The following is a 19,676-nucleotide window of genomic DNA, read 5'->3' as shown; positions in this document are numbered from 1 at the left end:
GGTGGCCCTAGCTACTTGGTAAGGAATAAGGTGACCTGCAGTGACCCTTAGGGTAGAATGGGAGGGGACTAATTATATTCCAGATGGTTCCTGGGCCAGGCTTTGAACAAGATAAGGGATGCAAAGAGAATGAGGTCACTGGTACCTCCAAGGGAACGACAGCTGTGGGGCTGAGAGCTGTAAGGGTACTCTCTGAGCCACGGGTAGAGCCCTGTGGCAGTCCTCCCTTGAGTGAGCCAGATAGGCCTCAGTGAGTGCCCAGTAACTGTCACAAATGGCAAGGCACATTAGCTCTTGAGAAAGGAAGAAGCTTGCTATTGTCATTTGCAGCAGGAAGACACAGCAGTCCAGCAACAGCCTGAGGACCCCCCTTTGGGGTCCTTGAATACGATACAGAAAAGGGTCAAGCAAAGTTACAGTCTTTCCAGAGACAGAGATGGCACACACTAAAGATGTGGGGGAGGGGGGCGCAACAACACAGCATGCAGACAGAGACAACCATGGGACACACACACACACACACACACACACACACACGGATGGATGGACAGAGAGGACCCTGAGACTACTCAAAAGAGTCAGCCCTTAACTGCCAGTGTGTGTGTGTGTGTGTGTGTGTGTGTGTGTGTGTGTGTGTGTGTGTGATTTTGTATCTGAAATTCACAACCAGGCTCAAAAATTAAGCCACGTTTAATTATTAAGTACAAAAATATGGTCCAGTTCACCTACTTCTCCCATCTTCAAGCCTCTTCCTTCTTGCCAAGGAAATCACCGGGTGCTTTCCCTAAGTACCTTTTGAGGGTTGGTGTCACTGGGTGCTTTCACTAAGTACCTGTTGAGGGTTGGTGTCACTGGGTGCTTTCACTAAGTACCTGTTGAGGGTTGGTGTCACTGGGTGCTTTCACTAAGTACCTGTTGAGGGTTGGTGTCACTGGGTGCTTTCACTAAGTACCTGTTGAGGGTTGGTGTCACTGGGTGCTTTCACTAAGTACCTGTTGAGGGTTGGTGTCACTGGGTGCTTTCACTGGGTACTTGTTGGGGGTTGGTGTCACTGGGTGCTTTCACTGGGTACTTGTTGAGGGTTGGTGTCACTGGGTGCTTTTACTGGGTACTTGCTGAGGATTAGTGTTGAGAGAGGATACCGAGGTAGGTAGACTCAAAGGTCTCCTCCGTTCTGTCCTCAGGCAAGCATAATTCTTTTGTTGATTTGAACACTCCTTTTAAAAGTGCTGTTTAGGGACAGAAAATAATAAAGTGTCCCTGGAGTCACTCTGGGTGGTTCCGTCAAGTGTGCTGAAGTTTTTGGTTCCCAGTCGGAGGGGAGGTAGCCAGACCCAGAGTGAGGATATGCCCTCTGTCATCCAGTCACTTTTCCCTGACTTTCTATCCTGCCTTAGTCTCAGCCCCACCCTTAGGGCCAGATCCTGGCCATTGGTATTATAATCCCTCGTACAATGTGTACTTTAAGATGGAATGCTGTCTGACCTTACCCAAGCCCCTGTAAGTGTAGTAGGCCCCCTGTGCCATGTGACCCTTAACCTACCTAGCCTCAACCTGGGTCCACCTTGCCTTGGTCCCACAGGGAGGCCCATGCCCTGCAGCTGACATTCTCCCTAGATAGCTGATGGCCTTGCTTTGTCCTGCAGACACCATGCTGAGGCACCTGAGAGCCATGGATGCCATGAAAAACTTCTCAGACTTCCGGCAGGAGGCCAGCATGTTGCATGCCTTGCAGCACCCCTGCATCGTGTCGCTCATCGGCATCAGCATCCACCCACTCTGCTTCGCCCTGGAGCTTGCCCCACTGAGCAGCCTCAACACTGTGCTGTCTGAGAATGTCCAAGGTACCGCCACTCTGAGAACATTCCACAGGGCCATGCCTGCAGCCTTCTCCTGGGAGGCCAGCAGAGCCCTAGTGCAGGACAGGCTTCCGGAAAGCCTTGGTCTGGTAGTTTCCTCCTATATCTAACTTGATTGTCAAAGCAGAGCAGTGAGTGGCTTCAGTGAGCCAGGGTATGCCCAGCGTGTTGGGGGAGACCAGGAGCTCACACTCTAGAGTCAGACAGAGACAAATTTCAAGTCCTATAAGAGGAAAACTTCTTCAGCTGGGAAGACACAGAGCCATAGATGAGGTAGCACCATTGACGCATTGATAACAGCTGGCACCCCGAGCCCCAGCTGCATCACCAAGTCCCGCCTGTAGCCACATGTACACACTGGACACCAGTTAAGACAGAGCCTGGGATCTCTTCTGCTGTATCTTATTCCTCAGAGAAACTTCAAAAGAATTCTCCCAAAGGAGTGGATAACTCCCCCAAACTGCTGCCAGAGATGGGGAGGTGGCTGCCTTCATTAAGGAAAAAACTTCTGTGAAACCAGGCACTGGTCAACCTCAGTGAAAACAGAAAAGAGTTAGGAAGTTTCTGTGCCTTTAGTTTACCCTAGACTAAGGACAAGGTTGGCCTGAGATGAGTTCCAGAGTACTTGAGCCCTTTAATGAAAATACCTGCCACTTCACGTGTGGTCTGTCATGAAAGGATCACTAGGAATGAGACTTTCTATCCTAAATGCATGCCAGCTCACGTACGGTCATTATCTGTCCCTTCTGGCATCTAGCAGGAAGAAGAGTGAGAATGTATCCAGGGACTTTAGAATATTAGGGGATGTGTTAGTCAGTTTTCTGTGACTGTGACAAAATGCCTGAGATAAATAGCTTAAGAGAAAAAAAGGTTTGTTTAGCTCATGGTCTTAGAGACTTCAGTCCATGGTCGGCAGGCCTGTCCTTTGGGCCTGTGGTTATGTGGTGCATTATGATGGGGTCAGCTTAAAGAAAAGGCTGCTTATATCATGCCATCTGGGAGGTTAAGAAAAGAGAAAGAGAGAGAAAGGTTAGAGTCCCAATGGCTCCTTCAAGGGCATGTCCCCAGTGACCTCACTTCCACCCGTGTGGCCTGTCTTTGTCAGGGTTTCTATTGCTGTGATGAAACACCTGTTGACCAAAAGCAACATCAGAAGGAAAGGGTTGATTTCAGCTTACAGCTGTCATCCCTCATCTTAGGGAAGTCAAGGCAGGAACCTCGTGGCAGGAACTGATGCAAAGGCCGTGGAGGAACACTGCTTATGGGCTTGCTCAGCCTGCTGCTCTCCTATATAACCCAGGACTGCCTGCCCAGGTGAAACTGTCTAGGGGGCTCACATTATCACACACACACACACACACACACACACACACACACACACACACACATCAGTCATCCATCTAGAAAATGCACAACAGGCTTACCCACAGGCCAATCTGGTGGGGGCCACTTTCTCAAGTGAGATTCTCTCTTCCAAACTGACTCTATCTTGGATCAAGTTGACATAAAACTAGCCAGCACAAGGTTCCACCTCTTGGAGGTCTCATAACTTCCCAATAGCTCCATACAAGCCAACCCTTTAACCCCATTCAAAAAGTAGAGGAGACAAGGAGAAAATGAAAGACAGATTCTAGACTGCTACTTTGATTGGATCTTAAGTTTGGTAAATTTGAACATAGGTACTGTTTTCTTTGCAAGATTCTTCCTTTATGCCCCTTGGACATATGCTCACCCAAAAAATAGCCTACCAGATTGCCTCGGGCTTGGCCTACCTGCACAAGAAGAACATCATCTTTTGTGACCTCAAGTCAGACAACATTCTGGTGTGGTCCCTGAGCGTCAAGGAGCATGTCAACATCAAGCTTTCAGACTACGGCATCTCACGGCAATCCTTTCACGAGGGTGCCCTGGGAGTGGAGGGCACCCCCGGCTACCAGGCTCCGGAGATCAGGCCTCGCATTGTGTATGATGAGAAGGTATCTGCCTACCCTGCTATCTATCATCCCCCAAACCAGCTGTGCAGAGCAGGAGCCCAGGTCCCATGAGAAGCCAGACAGGCAGTCATGGGGTGCCAGGCTCACCCCTCCAGTTTCTCTCTCTCTCTCTCTCTCTCTCTCTCTCTCTCTCTCTCTCTCTCTCTCTCTCTCTCTATGTTCAGTGAGGGAGATTTTGGCTCTGACCAGAAGGTGTTGGGGCCTGTGGTCTGCCTGCTTGTTAAAAGGCTGACCTGTCCTTAGCTTTAGATGGTTTTTGTTTTGGGGGTTTTTGTTGTTGTTGTTGTTGCTTTAGTTTGTGTGTGTGTGTGTGTGTGTGTGTGTGTGTATGTGTGTGCGCGCGCGCAGGTGTCTACAGGTGTGCTTGCCCATCCATCAACGTTAGTGTCTTCCTGTCACCCTCTGCCTTAGGTTTTAAAATAGGCTCTCTGACTGAACCTGCCCCTAGCTCCCTGACTGACTAGACTTGTTGGCCAATGAGCTCCTGGGAGCCTCCTGGCTCCACCCCCAGTGTTAGGATTCCAGACACACACTGCTACACCCAGCTTTTATGTAGGTGTTGGGGATCCAAACCCAGATCTTCATGCTTTCACAGAAAGCACCTTACCTACGGAGCCATCTCCCCAGCCATAGCTTCACACTTCCGTAACTTAGGTTCACGAACATCACACAAACTATACACTGTGGACAAGGAGTCCGGGACAGAAGTGGATCTGCATTTAGATTCCGACTATCTCATTCAATGCACAGAATGGGAACCAGCCTTGCAGGGTGCTCTTGAGAAGCACAAGGTAAAGGTGGTAGAAGTTTCTGGTACACAGGTGCTGGTTAAGGGCCAAGTCAGGAGAGAGCGGGAGCTGGGAAAATGAGTGTGGCTTCCCAGACAGCTGTGCAGCCAGCTGTGGCGTGGACAGGGGCTGAGTCCAGAGAGCTGCTCTGTAAATGTGTGTCCTGCCAGCCTGTCCATTCACCTCCCCCTTGACGCTGACCTATTTTTATTATACTTATTTACTTATGTATTTATCTAGCGGGGACCTGTGTATAGAAATCAGTGTATAGACAGTTGGCAAGAGTTAGCACTCGCCTTCCACAATATGGGTTCTGGGGATCGAACTCAGCTCATCGGGCTTAGCAGCAAGTACCTTTATGGGTTGAGTCATCATCTTACACGCTCTCTGATTTCTTATTAGTGCCTTATTTTCAGACGGGCCATGGACCTTGAGAATGACCCAAGCTGGCGTGGACTAACTCAGCTCCTGTGGCTGTTGCCCAAGTTGGAAAAGGGCAAAACCAAACCAATAGAAATGAGAAGCTTCTCAGTAGCTTCAGAGCCAGACAAGGTCTTCATCCAAGAGGCTGTGATAAGAACAGTCACATAAAAACTGCCAACTCTATCTCAGACATTCTCTTGTGAAAGACATTCCCCCCAAATTATGCAGGGGGTCTATGTAACTCTTTCCTTGCTGGGTCTTTTGATGACAATTAAAATGAGAAAACAAAGGAGTTGCAATCTAGGAGACACTCCCCTTTTTATGAGTTTCAGATTCAGCCCTCTGGTGCCTTAGTTCTGGAGCCCTTAATTGGTACCTGGTTGTTAGCAATTTCTGTGTGTATGTCTATGTAAATAATATGAGAATATTAAATATGAGAATATGTAAATAATACAGGAGGAAGGAAGGATAAATGGATAGGTAGATGGATGGAAGGACAGGTAGGATGGCTGACTGGATGTTTGGACAGATCAGGGTAGACAGATGAACTGATGGATGGGCTGATGAGGATCTCCTTTTGGGGAAAGCCTATGTTTTCCTTATCTAATTCCTGTTCCTTCCTCCTCAGGGCCAGCTTTCTGCATGTGCTGGGCCCAGGCAGGAGACCTAACTTGACTTGCCTTTCTGCCCAGGTAGATATGTTCTCCTATGGAATGGTTCTGTACGAGTTGCTGTCAGGACAGCGTCCTGCACTGGGCCACCACCAACTTCAGATTGCCAAGAAGCTGTCCAAGGGCATCCGCCCAGTCCTGGGGCAGCCAGAGGAAGTGCAGTTCCATCGACTCCAAGCGCTTATGATGGAGTGCTGGGACACCAAGCCGGAGAAGGTATGTGGACGAGAGTGGAGCTAGGGCCCCTCTTCCCCTGGTAGTGGGGGCTGTGGGTCTCCAAAGCACATGCATGCCTGCTCACCCACCCTACCTAGGGACAATTGTGTCTGTTTGTCTCTTCTAGACGAAGCTTTAGTTCCCATCATGCATCTCCCAGGCTTGGTGTGTGTGCACCTGCATGCACCTGCATGTCTGTCTGTTGGTCTGTCTTTCTCCCAAACTTGTGTGCTTGGGACAAGAAGTATTTCAAGTTTTGGAGTTTTTCATGTACTTGGGACCAGAAGTATTTCAAGTTTTGGAGTTTTTCAGATTTTTAGAATATTTACACGTTAGCTGGACATCTCCAATCCAAAGATCCAAACTCTCAACACTGAAATCTGGAGATTTTTTAGTACCACTCAGTTTGTATATCAAACCCACTATGGGAATGTAGCCTCCACAGAAGAGCAGGGGAAGGCATGCATCTCTTTGGAAGTTTTGCTTGTGAGAAGCAGAGACCCTGTTACGTTATTAAAGGCAGCTCCTTGTTTGTCAGAAGAGGCCCCTACTATCAAGATTAGCCCTTGTCCATCAAATCAGATAGTTAATGCAACACACTGTGAATACACTCTGAGACAGATATCTTACAAAAGTTTATGTCCTGGGATTAAGGTGGGACACAATGAGCCTTTGACAACAGACCAACTGAGCCTATTACTGTGGCCATGATAACCCAGAGATTATGAAGGGCCTTTGTTTTTTGGAGTGGAAGGTTGTTCTGAAGACTTTTCAGTCAGGTTAACCGTAGTGGGAAGATTCTCATACTCCCCTGGCTGGTGCCCAAGGAAATTGCAAGCTGTGCTCACTGGGGATCTCTCTCCCACAGCGCCCACTGGCCCTGTCTGTCGTGAGCCAGATGAAGGACCCAACCTTCGCCACCTTCATGTACATGCTGCCCTGTGGGAAGCAGTCAGCCTTCTTTTCATCTCCGGGCCAGGAGTACACTGTGGTGTTCTGGGATGGGAAGGAGGAGTCCAGGTAATGTCTCCAGTCTGTCCTAACGTGCTTATGTCTTGGGTGACACTGGGAACAGAAAAGGAACCATGTCACTGGTTCACATTATGTAGCAGACAGCAGAGCCCAAGCCTGGTTAGAGCACTGTCTAGAGAAGAAGGGAGGAAACAGATTGACACAGGCATGGTTTTGAAGCTAAGGGAAGTAAAGAAAGGGCAAGCGTGGGTGTGTCAGGAACCCAACTCCAGGGAGAGAGCTGCTTCAAGATGAAGTTGTTCACACTCTGAGCGTGAAGGACATCAGATGATGCTGAAGACGGACGAGTGTAACAGCCAATGGTGTGGCGTGAGAGCAGCAAGGGGCCAGAGCTGAAGGCTTACCCTGTAATAAGTGGCCACAGGCAGGCCAGCTGCAAACTCATTTTCATAGTGAAGGGGCAGGAAAGGAAGTGAGAATGGGAGAGTGAAATATCCCAGAAGAAAAGAGAGAGCCCACAGCGGCCACCATGGTCTGTGAAGGCAGGACACCTGCAGAGCAGTACTTTACAAGCTGTGGTGAAATACACCAGCCTGGCTAGGCGGCTGGCGCTCCCAAGTTCTACTCACCCCAGCTCCTAGACTGCAGAAGGTGGCTTACAAACCTGAATGTTTCACCAGGAAGGAGAGAGGGAACAGGACTTGAGGACCTTTCAAGGGATCATTTAGAGAGAAATCCCATGGGGCCTAAGACCATAGAATGGGGAGAACACAGAAATGGCCCTAGGAAGCAAGAAAGTACCCAGCTAGATATGACCCAAGGTAGAGTGAGCAGAAAAGCCAAGAAAGGGTAGGGAGGTAGTTGACGGTCAATGTTGTGTAGCCCAGAGAGCAGTCAGCAGCAGAGAGCAAGGTGTCTGAGGTGGAGGGGAGGGAAGTCCCACTGGGAAAGAATTCCTGAGACCCAGAGGCAAGTGCACGGGAAGGATCTTGGCAAGGGCTGGAATCTCCACAGGATCAGGGTCTCCTATGACGACCTGCAGGGTTGGCCAGTGCACATTACCCCTGCTGCTCCCAACGTGAGAGCTTCACATGGTCCCAGGAGAAAGCACTTGCAGGTGTTGCAGACTGGGGAGGCTTAGACAATGTGAGACTTAAGTTTCGGTGGGATCGGTGGGGTGGACTCTGCCGTTCCCCTGAGGTCAGTCTGGTTGAAGTTTTCGTGGATCTTAGGCTCTTAGGCTCGCAGCAGGGAGGCATGGACAGAGGGGAAAATAAACCATTTCCAGTTCTGTCCACTGCAGAGAACTGAAAACCAAAACACCAAGAAATGTCATGAGTACCCTGGGATCAGGAGATGATCTCTAAGTACCAAGGGAAGCAGCATTCATCCTATGGCTGATTCCAGGCCTGGGCCTGGAGCATTTGACACAGGAGAAGCAAGAAAGCTGATAGAAGCTTCTGGGAGCATAGTATCGGGACTCTAGAGCCAACCTAGTCTGTGGATGCTGGGACAGACCCTCCTGCATCTACCTAAGGATGCTTGCTTTGCCCTCTGTCTCAGACACAAGCAGGAGTGTCTATACCTGGGAACCAAATCTTTAAAATATGAGCCTGTGACAGACCCTTTATGCCTATATGATTACTCCTCTTCTAAGGCCATTGCAGCAGCCTGGGGAAGGAAGTGGCTGCTGGCTATCTGGAACTGACCATCAGTTGTTGCCAACCACAGGAATTATACAGTGGTCAACACGGAGAAGGGCCTTCTGGAAGTGCAGAGGATGGCCTGTGCCGGGATGAAGCTGAGCTGCCAGCTCAAAGTCCAGAGCTCAGTATGGATAGCCACCGAGGTAACTGCCAGCCTGCAGGGCCCCTGGCAGGGTGGGCTTTGGAGGGGAGCAGCTCTCAGGAGGACCAGATTTGTAAAAATACAAGGTTTCCAGGTCACGTTGACTATCAGGTAACCCCAGCTTGCCCCTGAGCAATCCCTAGAACAATGCCATCAGTCCTGTGAGGTAGGTCACCAGAACTGCTACTGGCTCCTGCTCATCACCAGCTGGGTGGTGAGGACAGGTTGGAGACTCTCAACAGGAGAAACTAGGTGTGTTGGTGGTGTGCCGTGTTTCCTTATAACACTGTGAGTGCCGCAGAGCACAGTTCATCTCTAGACCTTTTGGCCCCATATCCATTGGAAGACCTAAGTAGCTGTCTTATGAGAAATCCAAAGACTGCCCCAAACCACATGCTCTGGGGCTATGGTCATTGCAGTCCATCTACATGACTATTTAGAAGTATGGCTAAATATGGACAAGATCTCCATTCTACTGAGACCTCAAGAATAAAGAATTTGTTCTAAGAGAATACACAAAGCGAGATCTCTAAGAATGCCTATCCCAATGTAATTGTTAGTAGCAACAACAAATTCACTAAATATGTTAAAAGGAACCTGCACAGGACCAAAGTAGGTCCTCTGAATGTAGGTAACAGTTGTGTGGCTTGGGCAGTTTGTGGGGCCCTTGGCAGTGGGACCAGGATTTATCCCTAGTGCATGAACTGGCTTTTTAGAGCCCATTCCCTATGGAGGGATACTTTGCTCAGCTTCCATTCAGGTGGGGAGGGGCTTGGTCCTGCCTCAGCTTGATATGCCAGATTTAGTTGACTCCCCATGGGAGGACTTACCCTCTCTGAGGAATGGATAGGGTGGGGGAGAGCGGGAGGCAGGAAGGGAGGGGTAGCTATGGTTGGTGTGTAAAATGAAAAAAAAAAACTTTTAAATTAAAAAAAAGGTAATAGACAGGGGAGTTGATCCCATATTGACTGTAAAGGGAGTGAAGGGCTCTACCTATGGCACAGTGTCACTGTCTTGTGACCCCACTTTGATAGTGACAAGCTCATGCACACCCACAGCAAGAATTGGAATTTTCCCAGGGGCCTGCCCTGAGAAAATCCTTCCCAGAGTCCTGGGGAAGATGCTACGCCCAGTGTGGGTTATCTGAGGGAAAGGAATCTATATACACCATGTTCTTTCCTCTGTTTACTTTATTTTTCTATAAGCAAAAGACAAAATTTATCTCTATAGCTTTAGCTCTGTCCTCACACTCAAGATATCAGAATTTTCCCAGTTCTGTCCTCATACTCGGTAATTACCTACTTTTTTTGTCCTCTCATAGCCCCAACTAAATGCTTCCGCTGTCGATCTCATCTTCCATTCCTCCATCTCCCATGTTTCCTTCCTCTCCTGACCTCATTCAAGTCCCCCTACAATCTGCAAAACCTTTTCCTTGCTCCTCTCTCCTCCAGCCTTGTCACATTTGCCCTACCGTCTACAGAAAACTCTGCCTTGTTCATCTCTCCTCTGGCAATGCAACTCTGCCTGGACCAGGAATTCTGCTCCAGTCTTTACTGCCCCTGATTATGCAAAAAAACCTTTTGTTCTAAGAAGGTGCTCTAACTATGGAGGCCCAATGTCTGGTACCCTCCTTGTATTCCATAGCATCTAAAGTAGCTTCTACCATGGGCCTACTTACCTCTAGTATTCACTTCAAGGTTTGAAATGTATTGTTGAAAGACTGTCACACATACAAATTGAAACAAATAGCAAGAAGGATAGAAAGCTGTTGTGTGTTGATATATGTAGATACAAAATATCTTTGATGGGAATTTTACTTTGGTTGATAGGAATTCTGATACACTTGGGTCTCCTTGGGAAATAAACAGCATGTGACCAAAACATTTAAGATTTAGGCAAATACTTTAGCATTTCACTTTTAGTTGTATGAAAACTAAAATTAGCATAGATGGGATGTTAAGAATCCATTATCAATTGTAAAAAATGTATGTTTATCATAGACTGACTCTAATATTCCTATTACCTTATAGACTATATATGATGTTTCTGCCACATAAATTATAATGTTTAAAGTTTTGAATATTGATTATAGGTATACTTAAAGTATTTTTCTTGTATTTATCAATGTGTTTTTATATGTAATTCTAATAGATATGGTTAAAAAAAAAACAGAAGGTGCTCTAGGGCTGTAAGAGGAGGGGGAGATCCAAACTTGATTTGCACAAGAAGCAAAGCTATACACCTAGGAGCCAGGCTGTCTCTGAAAGGATGTTTTACCTTAGTTCAGGGGCTTCAGGCACCTAGCAGGTGGTCTGGCCAGCTATTCTGTTCCTTGCTTGTCCTTGGATGCTTTTGTCTGGAGCTGGCCCTATCTTTGGATATAGCTAAAGGAGATATTTGCAAAAGACAGATACTCAATACAAATACTAAAAAGGGAGCAGGGAGCCTGAAAGCAGAAAGCCTTGTCTACGTGACCCTATCCAAGTACTTTGAGCATGTATGTCCATACACATTGTTCTTGGGGAAATTATGAGCACAAGAAATTCATAGCAAGAAGCAGATGAATATTAAAAGCTGAATGACATCAAATATTCCCTGATAAATGGCTTGTCTCTAGAAAGATTCCTTGACCTTTCTAGGTATAGCTTTATTATATGCAGCTGAATTTTTATAGTATATTCTTGTGGCTTGCAGCAAGCAAGCTTTTGAGATGTCATGTCCTCTATTCTTAAGGACTATCAGTGAGTTAATTTTCTTCCCGACTGTTCTGTATGTCCTAGAGTTTCTACAAAAAGCAGAAATTTCTGGGCAGTGGTGGTGCACACCTTTAATCCCAACACTCAGGAGTCAGAGGCAGGCAGATCTCTCTAAGTTCAAGGTCAGACTGGTCTACAGAGTGAGTTCCTGGACAGCCAGGGCTACATGAAGAAACCCTGTCTCAAACAAACAAACAAATAACAGAAATGAATAGCCAAACAAAATACTGCCTTTTTAAGGCACAAAGGGGTTCCCCGGGCTGAAAGCATCCTACTAGAACATGCCAGTCATTTCCTTCTCTGGCTCTCACAGTGGGCTTGTCTCCTTTTGTAGGACCAGAAAATCTGTATCTACAGTCTTAAAGGCATGTGCCCATTAAGCATGCCCCAGCAGGCCCTGGACACCCCGGCTGTTGTCACTTGCTTCTTGGCAGTGCCTGTTATTAAAAAGGTAAGGTGGGAGAGAGGGCTGTTCAGGTCAGTCACTCAGTGGGGGGGGGGGCTCGCCTTGCTGGAGACAATGGATTGAGCTGCGGACAGCAGAGTTACACCTTCCTGGACCATCTTGCCCAGGTCACAGTTAGCTTTAGAGACACAGGTGACCATCATTAACATGGAGTACCTACTGTCCATGAGCAAATGCCAGAGCCCCTGACTCAGATGAGGTTCGTAGTGGGGTAAATGATGAAACAGCTATTACAGATGGATGCTTCTCCAGATAGGGGGATCAGGAGCCTCTCCCCAGCCTGCCTTGGCACTGACTTTCCTCATTACTGGGGCAGCTGGTTCCCTTCTGTCTGTGTCTGCCTTCTCTCAGAGACCCAGCATTGCCCAGCACTGCCTAGCACTGCCCAGAAGACCCACTTCCTCACTCTCCTAACCCATCCATTCAGTGTACTCCCCATCCCTAGGCTAAGCCAGCTCTACCACATCTTGGCATTGAATCTAGCCTCATCAGGGCTGGCCAGGCCATCACTGCACTGGCACTGGGCCTTCTCCTCCACGCATCAGATGCAGAGGCCTCACCTTCTCTGCCTTGTCCAGGAGCAGCCCTCCTGTTGAATTGTCAGGATCCAGAGCCATGACTCCTCCTCCAACAAATTGTGGGGCATTGCCTGCCCTCCTGGGTTCTGCTGCCCTCCCTGGAAAGGCTATGAAGGGCCTGTGGATGCAAGGGGTACTCACCCCCAGTGCATAAGGAGCACTTCCTTGCACCACTTTTTAAGATGCACTGACTTTCCTTATGTGATCCCCATTCCTATATGCAATGGGGGTGACAAGGGTAATGAAATAGGTCTCTGGCCCTACGGACCCAAGGCTGGGCACTTGGCAGCTAAGTTACTGTGACTTCCTGATAGTTCCCAAATCTGTGGGCTCTTCTTTTCCTGCAGCTGTTGTTCCATTTCTTTATAAAGGAAAAAAGGGGCGATGCAAGGTAGGTATGAAATGAGCCTTAGAGTCATTTATGGCTATTGCCCCAGGGCAGGCCTGGGCAGCTGGGATCTCCCTGCACCATAGCCTGGGAGAACCGGACACAAAGCATTATTGAAGGACCCTGATGGCCAGAGAGCCCCAGCCAGGGCGCACCTCCTGCCTGAGCAGGGAGAATAAAGCAGGCTCTGTGTGAGCCTCCTGTACTGGGTGCCTGCCCCCATGGAGGTCGTCCTGCAGAGGCCACACAGGGCAGATCCGTGTGTTCTTGCACACGTACGCTCACATCCCTCTGGACGTGGTGTTCCTCACGCTGGCCAGCAGAGCCAGGATCCAGAAAGACTTACAACCTGTTTGCTCTGGCTGCTGTATCGACCTAAATCCTGAAGATGGATTTTGAGAATCTTTCTTAGGGCTCACTACTGTGGATATTGAGTGAGAGGTCACTCACTCCACTATTCTGAACAGCCGGGCCACCCCTCTACACACACACACACACACACACACACACACACACACACACACACACCCTGACACATACACACACACACTCTGCACACTCTGACACATACACACACACACACACACACACACACCCTGACACATATACACATACACACACCCTGACACATACACACAAACACACTCTGACACATACACACACACACACACCCTGACACACACACACACACACACACACACACACACACACACACACTGACTCCCAGTGTAGTGGCTCTCTGCCATTCCTCCTGGTTGGAACAAGGCTGGGATCCTGTTCTGTCCTGAACTCTGACTTGGTTCTGTGGTGCTCCACCTGGCCCACTGTGCCCTGGGCCTGCATTTGGCTTTGTACCTGCAATTTCGACCTCTGTGTGGTGACCTCTGGTGGGTGGCTACACCTCTGTAGGTGTAGCCTACATCATGCTTCATGCTTCATGGTAAGTCAAAGATCCTTACTAATGTCAGCCCAGGCTTTTCAGGATGTGTGGGGGCACCTGGGGCCAAGACATGCTTGTAGGAGAGTTAAGTTAGAAGCTGTTTCTTCTAGAAACATGTTGTCTACTTGATGGGAACAGTGGAGTCCAGGGCCAGAGAGATGAATGAGACTTAACCCTTCCTAGGCCAGTCCAGTGCCAAGGTGGCAGTGGTGAGCACAGAGATCTGGCCCCTGCTTTTCTGGAGCACTCTACCTGGTGTGGGCAATGAACACTCCACCTAGTGTGGGCATGCCCACAACAGCTGTTGTATTGATAAGCTGTTTACAATAGGGAAGACATCCTGCCCTGCCTTTCAGTGAGGGCTCACGCAGCAAGGGACCAGTCCAGGTTGGTGTCACCCTTGCCAGATGCCCTCAGCACTATGGACACAGCTCCTCCCTGGTACATCCCTTGCCTGTAGCACCAAGGATGGACATGGCTCTGCCGGGCCAAGGCCATATCTTTTCTGGACAGAGGTCTGAGACTCCTGAGTGAATCAGGATTACAAAGGCCTTACTCCTCTGGGGCATTGGGGAACCATGGGCCCACTTGAGGTACAGATGGAGATGAGTCCGCTGCCTGTGGTTTCTCTCCCAGAGCATGTGACGTGAAAGAGCATCATGTGTCCCTATTCCCTCCCCACAGAACTCCTTTTTGGTGCTGGCCGGCCTGGCTGATGGACTTGTGGCTGTGTTTCCTGTGGTACGGGGGACCCCAAAAGAAAGCTGCTCCTACTTGTGCTCACACACAGCCAACAGGTCCAAGTTCCGCATCCCTGACGAAGACTCACGGCAGAACCCCTACCCAGTGAAAGCCATGGAGGTGGTCAACAGTGGGTCCGAGGTCTGGTACAGCAATGGGCCTGGCCTCCTCATCATTGACTGCACAGTCCTGGACATCAGCAGGCGGCTGGAGCCCTACACTGCCCCTTCAGTGGTCACGTCACTCGTGTGCAGTTCAGACTACAGAGGGGAGGAGGTAGTCTGGTGCCTGGATGACAAGGCCAATTCCTTAGTGATGTACCATTCAGCTACCTACCAGTTGTGTGCCCGGTACTTCTGTGGGGACCCCAGTCCTCTCAGGGACACGTTTCCTGTGCAGCCCTCAGTCCCAGAAGCCCCAGGCAGTCACATAATCACCTCAAAGGAGCCTGAGGAAGAGTGCATTGCAGATGTGAGCATCATGTACAGTGAAGAGCTGGGCGTGCAGATCCTGAACCACCAGGAGTCACTCACTGACTACTGCTCCATGTCTTCCTACTCCTCATCCCCACCCCACCAAGATCCCAGATCCCCTTCCAGTCTGCCCAGCTCCCTGACCAGCTATTCCAGTGTGCCTTTCTCCACGGATTATGAAGACCCCGACAGGCCCAGTGTCACCTCTGACAGAGTTGAGCCTGACCTGACCCCCATGGATGGGGAGACGTTCAGCCAACACCTGCAGGCTGTGAAGGTTCTTGCTGTCAAGGACCTCATTTGGGTCCCTAGGTAAGTTTTTTGATGTGGGAGTGCCATTCTTGAGCTCTCCAATGCGCTTGCTTTGGGGCTGGGGTGAGTGGAACCCATGGATTCTTAAAAGATTCCCAAATCCATCTGGGCAGTTCTCCCAAGAAGGTGTTGCCATTTGGTTTTAGAATTGGGAGTGATTTCTCAGAAAAATCTAAGAATGTCCACACAGAAGCTCATCTGTCCATCAGAAAATTGGAGGTGCCACTGAACAAGAACCATGCTCAGGTTTCCTATAGAAGGTCTTTCCCTGTGTCACACTGCCTCCCTCCCACTTACTCCATCCACAAAAGCCTCAGGCTACGTTTGGTCCTACACACTGGTCCCATACCCACGGGCGAGTACAGCTTCCCGAATAAACTCTGCCTCTTCTTGGCTTTGTTTTCTTAGGCATGGCGGGGATATCATTGTTATCGGCCTGGAGAAGAACTCGGGTGCCCAGCGGGGCAGAGTCATCGCTGTATTAAAAGCCCGAGAGCTGACATCGCATGGGTAAGACTCTGAGAACCATTCTGTAGGGCCCGGGGGAGGGTGCGGGGAACCTCAGAGCGAACATGTCCACTAGATAGCACATTAGCCCCGCTGTCCCTGTGTTCTCATAAATAAGCGTGTGGATTCACCAGTGTGGCCATAACGCAAAACAGAAGCAAGGCAGGGTCCTTCAGGCAGCTCCTGGGGCTCAGCATGACAGCCGAATGGAGCTTCAGCCACCTGCCCAAGAATATCTATTTTTGGGGTGTTGGGGTACCTGTGGATCAAGTACCTTGCCAAAGGTGCATCTCCAGGGCCAGATTCAGCTGTGTTTGAAGTGATAGTTCCTCCAAATGACTCACTATCCCTCCTGCCAAACAGGAGAACCCTTTCAGGGGACCCACCAGCTCATAAAGCACCAGATAGGGCCAGGTGACATGGTCACACTCTGCTACTGTCCTCTCTAAGCCTGAGAATGTGACTCAATACTTATCTGCAGTGAGTACCACTAGGAGACATACCAGTCCCTGCTGTGGGGACACCTGGGTTGGATGCCAGTTCAGGGCACAGTCTTCAAAGACGGAGGGATGGGAGCCTGGTGTTAAGCCAGAGTTCCTGGCCATGTTTATACCTCACCCTGATGCTCCCCATGAAAAGTCCTGGGTTCGAGCATGTATGCACTTTCGAGTATTTCACATCATAGTAGATCTGCTGGAAGCATAGGCGGCCACTCATTGTTGGGCAAAGGTTTTTCTTCATCTTTAGTATCATCCCCTAGTCCCATTGTACCCAAAGCAGGGCAGACAAGTCATCGGTCACGGTGGCACTTCCAATCCCTGCTGGCAATGAGATTCCTCAGTGAGACCTGGGGCAGTGGATTTTTTCTGTGAGCAATTCTGGAAAACAAGATCAGTCTTTGCTCCTGAACCCTGACTGCCCTGGTAAAAGGAAGCCTTGTGCCAAACTAGTCCCCAGCATCCAAGTTGGGCTTCTGGGAACAAATAGGTTTTCAGAACCCAGGTCAGTTGACCTTGGCATGCCTACTCTGAGTGTGCCTGGCATCTTTTTCTAGTCATCCCCTCTGAGAGGTGGGTCTTATCAAGAGTCAGGCACATTTGCTAGAAGGAGAAAGACCCGAGCTGGCCAGTTGAAAAAGCAAGGAAGGATCAGAGGTTCTAGATATATTGGTAAAAGGGAGCCTCGGTGTGCAGTGGGACTCAGTCATTGGGCATAGCGGGAGGAGGCATAGCTAGACCACAGATGGGCCACCAGCCCCACAGAGACACCACCAGGGAAAGCAGGCTGCAGGGGGCCATCCATTGTGGTCTGAGAGGAAACATATTGTGCACTCACAGACCATGCAAAATGGCCCACAGCCTCAAAACAGTGTAGGCAGGGGTAGTTTTGAGGTGGCAGATTTTCTGGGTAAGCTGTTCTCTGAAGTTCCTAAGTGTGGGGGGACAGAAGGAGAGGAGCCTGCAATAGGAACCATGGCAATGTAGCTGCACTCAGGGGCCTCTCTTTGATTTTTTTTTTTCATTGTGGGGTACAGGTACATGTCATGTGTGTATGTGAAGGTCAGAGGACAACTTTATGGGAGTTAGTTCCCTCTAGTTTTTACATGGGTTCCAAGGATTGAAATCAGGTCATCAAACTTTCTTCATAGGGAGACAAACCCCTTTACCCACTGAGCCATCTCCCTGACCTTCATAGGTCATTCTTGAACAGTAATACTCAGTTGACAGTTTATTAGCAATAGCAGAGTTCCAAAGAGAAGCATGGATGATGCCGACATGTATCAGGCAGGCGGTGGGCTTCTGGGGGTTATTCTCTCCCAGCCAACGCTTATAATACTGTGACTTGATGCCCTTGGCCTTTTGTGGGACTTTATAAGACCTCAGTCCACAGATCAGACCATGAGGATGTACTGGGACCTTTAAGTACATTCCAGAGCCAGGCTGAGCTATTTATGGCACCCTCCTAGTAACCCCGCCCCTTTCAAAAATGTACATGAAGAGGGAGACCCCTCCCTGTCCTAGTGAAGAATCCTGTGGGTGTTCTCAGACCCCATCTCTCTGCAGGGTCCTGGTGGACGCAGCCGTGGTGGCAAAGGACACGGTAGTGTGCGGCTTTGCAAACGAAAACACAGAGTGGTGCCTGGCTGTCTGGAGGGGCTGGGGCACCAGGGAGTTTGACATCTTCTACCAGTCCTATGAGGAGCTGGGCCGACTGGAGGCTTGTACGCGCAAGAGAAGGTAATGCCCGTGGAAGGGCCTCCGCGTGGAGCCAGCAGGTCCAAGGCGCTGCCTGACCCCTCGGCTACAGCCCTCCAAGGGCACAGGAGACAAATGGGTTCTTTGCTAACCCTGTTCTCAAAAGGGCTGAGAAGCTAGTAGCTACTGGCGGTTTGGGAGTTCTCAGGTTCTAGTGGGAGAGTTACCAGCCCAAGGGAAGCCACAGGGTCTGGTTGAGAGAGGCCTTCTCTTGTCTCTTCCATGGGCTTCCAAGAGCTGGGGAGAGTGACCCCATTCCAGGCCTTCCTGGCATAATGAATGGGCCTGTCCGTTTTTATCGCCAGGCCTCAGATGGAATTACACTAGAGACTCTTGGTTGAGGAGCAGTTCAGGGCAAGGTGGGAGGAGGGCTGTGACCCCTGGCCCTCCTTCCCCAAAGACCCCAGGCTCTCAGCCTGTTTCACAAGGCTCTGAGTCCCTCGAGCGTGGGGCCCAGCTTGGTCAAGCTGAGATCGAATCTCCTGCTTGGCAAGGGCTCTGTATGGGAAACCCCAGAAGGACCCTGGGCAGGCAGCATTGCCCAAGAGTGGGGATGAATGGGTTCCTTCAAGAGCCCTAGCCCGAAAGCCTGGTGAGTGGGCTCCTGCTCCCCCTTACATTCTTCTCCCCCAACAAAAGGAAGGAGAAACCCAATCAGCAGGCCTGGAGAAAAGGCCTGTGTTTATAGCTTGGTAAAATAAACTTGGACGCAGCTGGAGCACAAGCCTTGTTTGTTTGCACATCATAATCTTGTTTATCACTTTAACAAATTAAGTAATATCTCAGCGGTTAGGCCTGGTTGTGAAATCCCATCGTATGGGACTTATACTGAATTATGTATTTGCCAAACATTTACTGCCCACATGGACAGCAGTTGATGAAAAGTGAAATTGTTAGCAGGGTGTATGGGTACAACAGGGAACATTTTATAAATTCTGTGCACACATGTGCACACACACACACACACACACACACACACACACACACACACACACACATCTTTGCCAAGCAGTACCCTTGGAGGCTGCTTAACCTAGAACCCAAATTTGAATGTGAGGTTGTGCTTGGCATATGTGATTGAACCTTTTATAGAATTAAATTATAAAAACCAAACTTCAGATTTGCTGGGGTGTGCAAGCTGATGTGACTCCCATTATCTAAAAATAAACAGACTTGGAATGAAAATGCAGCCTCTGTCTCCTGAATGCAACAAAGTCTCTGGTTTTCCCAGGTTCCTCTTGTGCCCAGGGTAGACACAGGCCACACTTCTCTGCCCACAGCTGGGTAGCTGCCAGCTGTCCATGGGCAGAGGCTTCTCTGTCAGTCCCAGCTCTGGGGACAGCCAGTCCCCCACTTCCTTTTGTGAGTCAGGCCCTGAATCCTTGAGGATCAAGACTCTGTGCCAGCTGCTTACCCCATCACCTCTTCCCACCCTGATCCCTAAGGTGAGCCATGGGGGTCACTGGTTCTCTCCCAGTGTCCCAAAGCT

At 49.5% G+C, this 19,676-nt stretch overlaps 1 protein-coding gene across 1 annotated transcript in view; it reads left to right on the top strand.

Annotated features, from left to right (window-relative positions):
- Positions 1-19,358, top strand: part of Lrrk1 (leucine rich repeat kinase 1) — a 135,693-nt gene extending 116,335 nt beyond the window's left edge. The window contains exons 26-34 of the mRNA XM_036175835.1: positions 1,647-1,844; positions 3,558-3,835; positions 5,757-5,951; positions 6,820-6,971; positions 8,655-8,772; positions 11,862-11,978; positions 14,584-15,425; positions 15,834-15,935; positions 17,996-19,358. Coding sequence (XP_036031728.1) covers positions 1,647-1,844; positions 3,558-3,835; positions 5,757-5,951; positions 6,820-6,971; positions 8,655-8,772; positions 11,862-11,978; positions 14,584-15,425; positions 15,834-15,935; positions 17,996-18,173 — 2,180 coding nt within the window. The 3' untranslated portion in view covers positions 18,174-19,358. The remainder of the gene's footprint in view (positions 1-1,646; positions 1,845-3,557; positions 3,836-5,756; positions 5,952-6,819; positions 6,972-8,654; positions 8,773-11,861; positions 11,979-14,583; positions 15,426-15,833; positions 15,936-17,995) is intronic.
- Positions 19,359-19,676: the final 318 nt, after the last annotated feature.

Source organism: Onychomys torridus, chromosome 1, assembly GCF_903995425.1.
Source record: "Onychomys torridus chromosome 1, mOncTor1.1, whole genome shotgun sequence".
NCBI lineage: Eukaryota > Metazoa > Chordata > Mammalia > Rodentia > Cricetidae > Onychomys > Onychomys torridus.
This window is presented reverse-complemented; position numbering and strand designations above follow the sequence as displayed.